This window comes from Sebastes umbrosus, unplaced genomic scaffold (assembly GCF_015220745.1).
Source record: "Sebastes umbrosus isolate fSebUmb1 unplaced genomic scaffold, fSebUmb1.pri scaffold_98_arrow_ctg1, whole genome shotgun sequence".
NCBI lineage: Eukaryota > Metazoa > Chordata > Actinopteri > Perciformes > Sebastidae > Sebastes > Sebastes umbrosus.
In genome coordinates, this window is record NW_023618543.1 from 5,001 (window position 1) to 12,500 (window position 7,500).

The window sequence follows — 7,500 nt, forward strand, 5'->3', positions numbered from 1 at the left end:
AGTACACACAGTACACAGAAAGACAATACTCAGAGTACACACAGTACACAGAAAGACAATACTCAGAGTACACACAGTACACAGAAAGACAATACTCAGAGTACACACAGTACACAGCAGACTGAAGCTGAGCAGCAAGGGGCTGCTGGTTCTGAGGCTGCTGGTTCAGGTTCTGGTGGTCCGGATGCGGCTCGGCCGGTCTCTGCTGGTTCGGGTGCAGTTGGTCCAGTCTCTACTGGTCTGGTCTTTGCTGGTTCGGGTGCGGCTGGTCCAGTCTCTGCTGGTCCAGTCTCTGCTGGTCCAGTCTTTGCTGGTTCGGGTGCGACTGGTCCAGTCTCTGCTGGTCCAGTCTCTGCTGGTCCGGTCTCTGCTGGTTCTGGTGGGGCTGGTCAGGTCTCTGCTGGTTCTGGGGAGGCTGGTCCAGTCTTTACTGGTCCAGTCTCTGTTGGTCCAGTTTCTGCTGGTTCAGTCTCTGCTGGTCCGGTCTCTGCTGGTTCAGTCCCTGCTGGTCCAGTCTCTGCTGGTTCTGGGGGGGCTGGTCCGGTCTCTGCTGGTTCTGGGGGGGCTGGTCCAGTCTCTGCTGGTTCAGGTGCTGTTGTGGAGGTTACTGATCAATCACATGCTGACGGTATTAATAGTGACACAGTCGACACACAGACTGAAACGAAGGAGGCAGAATGTTCTCTGGAGGAGGAAAGTGAGATGTTGGTGGATGAAGACTCTTCTAAAGAGAAGAAGAGGAAGGTGACTAGTGACGAGGGTCAGTCGTCTGGTAAAGAGAAGAAGAGGAAGGTGATTAGTGACGAGGGTCAGTCGTCTGGTAAAGTGAAGAAGAGGAAGGTGACTAGTGACGAGGGTCAGTCGTCTGGTAAAGTGAAGAAGAGGAAGGTGACTAGTGACGAGGGTCAGTCGTCTGGTAAAGTGAAGAAGACCTCTCCTCAGAGTGAGCTCAGCCTGCAGTCAGGTGAGAGTGAAGGTGATGAGGAGAGTGATGTGGAGTCTCTAGCTTCCTCACAGATGTGGGCTCACAAGAGGAGTGTCTACTCTTTAACCAGTATTAAGAAGTTCCTGCAGGACACTAAGGGACTCAGGAATGTTAGAGTTGAAAGCGTGTTCCCTGATTTACAGCTCTTTGTTGATTCACTGAAGGTTTCTCTCAGAAGTCCTAGAATTTTTGGGGAGAAAGCTTTCACTGACCAGGAGACTTACCGTATAAAGAAACTAGTTCAAAAGATCAAAAAACAGTTCAAAGATGATGAATAAGTCTGATAGATATTCCTTTTTTTTCTTGTTTTGTTCACTTGCTTTTGTTTTACAACTTTTTTTCTATGCCATGGGGGACATACGAATAGGAAGCCTGAACATAAATGGAGCAAGGGATGATGGGAAAAGGGCTTCTCTTTTCAAGCTGTGTTCTATTAAAAAGTTGGATGTTATTTTTATACAAGAGACACACAGTACCTCTGATAACGAGGCTGACTGGAGGACAGAATGGACTGGTGATGATATAGAGACACACAGTACCTCTGATAACGAGGCTGACTGGAGGACAGAATGGACTGGTGATGATATAGAGACACAGTACCTCTGATAACGAGGCTGACTGGAGGACAGAATGGACTGGTGATGATATAGAGACACACAGTACCTCTGATAACGAGGCTGACTGGAGGACAGAATGGACTGGTGATGATATAGAGACACAGTACCTCTGATAACGAGGCTGACTGGAGGACAGAATGGACTGGTGATGATATAGAGACACAGTACTGAGGATAACGAGGCTGACTGGAGGACAGAATGGACTAGTGATGATATAGAGACACACAGTACCTCTGATAACGAGGCTGACTGGAGGACAGAATGGACTGGTGATGATAAAGAGACACAGTACTGAGGATAACGAGGCTGACTGGAGGACAGAATGGACTGGTGATGATATAGAGACACAGTACCTCTGATAACGAGGCTGACTGGAGGACAGAATGGACTGGTGATGATAAAGAGACACAGTACCTCTGATAACGAGGCTGACTGGAGGACAGAATGGACTGGTGATGATATAGAGACACAGTACCTCTGATAACGAGGCTGACTGGAGGACAGAATGGACTGGTGATGATAAAGAGACACAGTACTGAGGATAACGAGGCTGACTGGAGGACAGAATGGACTGGTGATGATATAGAGACACAGTACCTCTGATAACGAGGCTGACTGGAGGACAGAATGGACTGGTGATGATATAGAGACACAGTACCTCTGATAACGAGGCTGACTGGAGGACAGAATGGACTGGTGATGATATAGAGACACAGTACCTCTGATAACGAGGCTGACTGGAGGACAGAATGGACTGGTGATGATATAGAGACACAGTACCTCTGATAACGAGGCTGACTGGAGGACAGAATGGACTGGTGATGATATAGAGACACAGTACCTCTGATAACGAGGCTGACTGGAGGACAGAATGGACTGGTGATGATATAGAGACACAGTACCTCTGATAACGAGGCTGACTGGAGGACAGAATGGACTGGTGAAACCTTTTTAACTCATAAAACCAGTAACAGTTGTGGTGTTGGAATTCTTTTTTCCAAAAACGTTATTCCTCAGTCGGTAGAATGTGAAGAAGTTCTTAAAGGTCGTCTGTTAAAAGTAAGAGCAGTGTATGAAAATGTAAAGATGGTATTTATTAATATTTATGCTCCAGTTGTGGGAGCGGAGAGACTCGTGTTTCTAGATGTTTTAAACGAGGTGATGGAGAAGTGTAACAGTGAGGAATATGTCTTCATCGGTGGAGACTTTAACTGCACTGAGGACAGCAGGTTAGACAGGAACCATGCAGAGCCTCACGCTGCCTCTCGCACTCGTCTCATTCATCTCATGGAGGCTCAGGAGTTGTGTGATGTGTGGAGAGGCTTTCACAACAAACAGAGACAATACACCTGGACACATGTTAAGGATCATTTACTGTCTATGGCCAGGCTTGATCGTTTTTATTGTTTTAAGCATCATTTTAATGTTTTTAAAAGTTGTTTGATCAGCCCTGTTGGCTTTTCTGATCACTCGCTTGTAACAGCCTCTGTTTTTATAAAATGTGTAAAATCCAGTAGTGCTTATTGGCATTTTAACACGGCTTTACTGGAGGATAAGAACTTCAGAGAAACTTTTAGCTTTTTTTGGACAAATCACCAAAATATGAAACATGATTTTGTGTCTTTACAGCAGTGGTGGGATTTTGGAAAGATCCAAATCAAACAGTTCTGTCAACAGTACACTCAGAATGTCACAAGAACCTTGATGAGTTCAGTGAAAGCTCTGGAGTCTGAAGTGGAGGAACTCAGAGACTTAGCTGAGACCACAAGAGACCAACGACACATTGAGACACTTGAAGTCAAAAAGTGTGTGTTAGCCAACCTGCTGAGTGTCTCAGCTCAGGGGGCTCTGGTTAGGTCCCGCTTTCAGAATGTAGCCCAAATGGATGTCCCATCACACTTTGTCTTTGGTCTGGAGCGTAAAAATGGACAGAAAAGGTTCATTCATAGTTTAAGGTCTGACACTGGGCAGGTTCTGTCTGATCACACTGCAATCCGAAAACATGCTGTCAGCTTCTACAGTAACCTGTTCAAATGTGAGCACAGAGAGGAGCAGGCAGTGTTTCAGAGCTTCTACACTGGTCTTCCTCAGGTTGAGCACAGAGAGGAGCAGGCAGTGTTTCAGAGCTTCTACACTGGTCTTCCTCAGGTTGAGCACAGAGAGGAGCAGGCAGTGTTTCAGAGCTTCTACACTGGTCTTCCTCAGGTTGAGCACAGAGAGGAGCAGGCAGTGTTTCAGAGCTTCTACACTGGTCTTCCTCAGGTTGAGCACAGAGAGGAGCAGGCAGTGTTTCAGAGCTTCTGTGCTGGTCTTCCTCAGGTTGAACACAGAGAGGAGCAGGCAGTGTTTCAGAGCTTCTGTGCTGGTCTTCCTCAGGTTGAGCAGCAGAGTAACATGGAGTTGGAAGCAGCTCTCTCATCTGATGAACTTTATGCTGCTCTGCAGAGCATGCAAAGTGGGAAAGCTCCCGGAATCGATGGTATACCTGTTGACTTCTATAAGTCTTTGTGGTCGGTGGTGGGGGGGGATCTGCTGGCAGTACTGAGTAACAGTCTTGCCGGAGGACATCTGCCGCTCAGCTGCAGGAGAGCGGTCCTTACATTACTGCTGAAGAAAGGTGACCTGCAGTTCATTAAAAACTGGAGGCCCGTGTCTCTGCTCTGCTCTGACTATAAGCTCCTCTCTAAGGTGTTGGCAACGCGGCTGAGCAGAGTGATGGAACAGGTGATTCAGTGTGATCAGACCTACTGTGTACCGGGCAGGCTGATCACTGATAACATTATTTTGGTTCGAGACCTTTTAGAGATATGTAAGCTGTTTGGCCTCAAAGCTGGATTTATATCAATAGATCAAGAAAAAGCTTTTGATCGTGTCGAGCATGAATATCTATGGCTCACGTTGAGTGCCTTTGGTTTTAGTCCTGGTTTTATTGATACAGTTAAGGTTTTATATTGTGACATTCAGAGCGTCCTCAAAATCAATGGTGGTTTGAGCGCTCCGTTTCATGTTCAAAGGGGAGTTCGACAAGGCTGCGCCCTCTCTGGCATGTTATATTCTCTAGCCATCGAGCCGTTGTTGAACAAACTTAGATCTGATCTTAAAGGGCTGATTATTCCTGGTTGCAATGCACCTTTAAAATTGTCAGCCTATGCAGACGATGTGGTCATCCTGGTGGACAGCCAACAGGATATTGACACGTTGGAAAAAAACATTGTTCAGTTTGGCTCAATATCCTCAGCTAAAGTTAACTGGGACAAAAGTGAAGCTCTCAGTGTTGGTGGACTACAGAAAAAGCTCAGTTTGCCTGGGGGGTTGATTTGGAAGACGGAGGGGCTGAAATATTTGGGAGTGTTTTTAGGTGATCAATCATTTGTTTTTAAAAACTGGGAAAATGTTCTTGAGAAGGTCAGAGGTCGTTTAGCAAAGTGGAAGTGGATTATAACCAAAATGTCATACAGAGGTCGAGTCCTCATCATTAATAATTTGGTATCGTCCACTTTATGGCATCGCCTGTCATGTGTCGATCCCCCACCTGATCTGCTGTCAAAGATCCAGGCTCTTCTTGTGAACTTCTTCTGGGACGGACTGCATTGGGTGCCTCAGAGTGTGCTGTATCTGCCGAAGGATGACGGAGGACAGGGCCTGATCCACCTGAGCAGCAGGGGGGCTACCTTCCGGTTCCAGTTCCTACAAAGGTTCCTGTGTGGTCCTGCTGATTTAGTGTGGAGGCCGCTGGCTTGCACCATTTTGAGTCAGCTAGGTGGACTGGGACTGAACAGATCTTTGTTTCTGATGGATTTAAAACAGACTGACATCAGGGAATTACCAGTTTTCTATCGTGGACTGTTTAAGGTGTGGAGCCTCCTTAATAAAAAAAGGCTGGGACATCACAGCTCAATGTACTGGCTGCTCCAGGAACCAGTTCTTTATGGGACCCGTTTCAGTGCAGTCTGTCAGGTGGGGCCGACTCTGCTCCGGCGGTTCCGTGAGTCTAATGTGGTGACTCTGGGACATGTAGTTCAGCTCGCAGGTGCAAACTTGGACAATGCAGCTCCTCTTGCCTGCCGCCTAGAGGTGAAATCGACTCGAGCTATCTCTCTTCTGCTCAATAGATGGAGAGAAGCTCTCACAGTTAGTGAGCGGACTATGTTACAGCAGTATTGTGACGGCTCTGTTAAACCTGATGATAATGATGTATTCCCTTCGGTGAACATTTTCCCAGATTTTAAGGACTGTACAGGATTGTTTTTAAAGAGTGGGAGTTCCTCTGAGTTTTCTTTCCAAGATGCAAAAGGAAAATTAATGTATAAAACTTTTGTCAAAGTTTTGCACAGGGACAAATTAAATGGTAAAACTGACACTCCATGGAGAGCTCACTTAGGTCTCAGTGACAGTGTTGGACCTGAATGGAGAGCGCTGTATAAACCACCATTGACCTGCAGTGGAGGGTTATACATGGTATCGTGGCTGTGAATGCTTTTGTCTCTGTCATTAATTCTGATGTCAGTCATGACTGTCCATTTTGCACTCATCGTGAGACTGTTTTTCATTGTTTCATGGAGTGTTGTCGACTGCTGCCACTGTTCACAATGTTGGGACAGTTGTTTGGACTGTTTGGGGAAGTTTTCTCCAAACGTGTTTTCATTCTGGGATACAGATACTCTCAGGAGAGTAAACGTGTTTTCATTCTGGACTACAGATACTCTCAGGAGAGTAAACGTAGTTTCATTCTGGGATACAGGTACTCTCAGGAGAGTAAACGTGTTTTCATTCTGGACTACAGATACTCTCAGGAGAGTAAACGTGTTTTCATTCTGGGATACAGGTACTCTCAGGAGAGTAAACGTAGTTTCATTCTGGGATACAGGTACTCTCAGGAGAGTAAACGTAGTTTCATTCTGGGATACAGGTACTCTCAGGAGAGTAAACGTAGTTTCATTCTGGGATACAGGTACTCTCAGAAGAGTAAACGTAGCTTCATTCTGGGATACAGGTACTCTCAGAAGAGTAAAGACAAATGCCAGCTTTTTAACTTCATTCTGGGGACTGCAAAGATGGCCGTGTATCTGAGCAGGAGAAACCGAATAGAGAAAGCCGTGGATGATGATGCTGTGTTTGTGTTTGTAAAAATGGTGAAAGCTCGTTTAAAAATAGATTTTAATTATTACAGAATGATGAAGGATCTGGAAAGATTCTCCAGTGTATGGTGTTATAAAAATGTGCTTTGTCGTGTTGTAGATGACGAGCTGTCCTTCGGAAATATATTGACATGATGTGGATTCTGTGAATCTTGTTTTAATGACGTGTTGTTTTTGAACCTCAACTACTGTTGAGGTTTTTGTTAAATCTTGAATATTTAATAAAGTATTGTTAAAATTCAAAAATTCTCTCTGTCTCTCTCTCTCTCTCTCTCTCTCTCTCTCTCTCTCTCTCTCTCTCTCTCTCTCTCTCAGAGTGCGGCTGTGATGTCAGTGGCGCCCTCTCCAGTGTGTGTGATGTCACAACAGGTCAGTGTTCATGCAGAGAGAATGTGACGGGACGGACCTGTGATCGCTGCCAGGTGAGACGCACACACACACACACACACACACACATTCCTACATTATCAACAGGGGACCGGCGTTGTACACAGACCCAGTGAGGACGCTATCATGTCTTATTACTGATTATTGATCAGATTATTGATCAGGTTATTGATCAGATTATTGATCAGGTTATTGATCAGGTTATTGATGTTTATATTGACATGTTTCACATTTCATCCTCCTCATCAGCTGGAGTTTGATTATTGATCAGGTTATTAATCAGGTTATTGATCAGGTTATTGATCAGGTTATTGATGTTTATATTGACATGCTTATTATTGATTTTTCCAGTCGGGGTTTTTCGGGCTGCAGA

General features: G+C 45.4%; 2 protein-coding genes and 1 long non-coding RNA gene across 3 annotated transcripts in view; 2 read left to right on the forward strand and 1 right to left on the reverse strand.

The window, feature by feature from the left end:
- LOC119484506 overlaps nucleotides 1–1,779 on the forward strand; it is a 2,745-nt gene extending 966 nt beyond the window's left edge. The window contains exons 1-2 of the mRNA XM_037763357.1: nucleotides 1–744; nucleotides 889–1,779. The exon at nucleotides 1–744 is cut by the window's left edge and continues 966 nt beyond it. Coding sequence (XP_037619285.1) covers nucleotides 1–744; nucleotides 889–892 — 748 coding nt within the window. The 3' untranslated portion in view covers nucleotides 893–1,779. The remainder of the gene's footprint in view (nucleotides 745–888) is intronic.
- The window catches only part of lama1 (laminin, alpha 1), a gene marked incomplete at its 5' end in the record, with an annotated part of 42,046 nt that overhangs the window by 4,364 nt on the left and 30,182 nt on the right, over nucleotides 1–7,500 (forward strand). Inside the window, 2 exons of the mRNA XM_037763358.1 lie at nucleotides 7,056–7,162; nucleotides 7,479–7,500. The exon at nucleotides 7,479–7,500 is cut by the window's right edge and continues 159 nt beyond it. Of these exons, the coding sequence (XP_037619286.1) occupies nucleotides 7,056–7,162; nucleotides 7,479–7,500 (129 nt within the window). The remainder of the gene's footprint in view (nucleotides 1–7,055; nucleotides 7,163–7,478) is intronic.
- On the reverse strand, nucleotides 1,326–2,930 carry LOC119484508. The gene is made up of 2 exons (XR_005206034.1): nucleotides 2,505–2,930; nucleotides 1,326–1,461 (listed from the first exon to the last, which is right to left on the reverse strand). It is a non-coding gene; the product is annotated as an uncharacterized LOC119484508 (long non-coding RNA).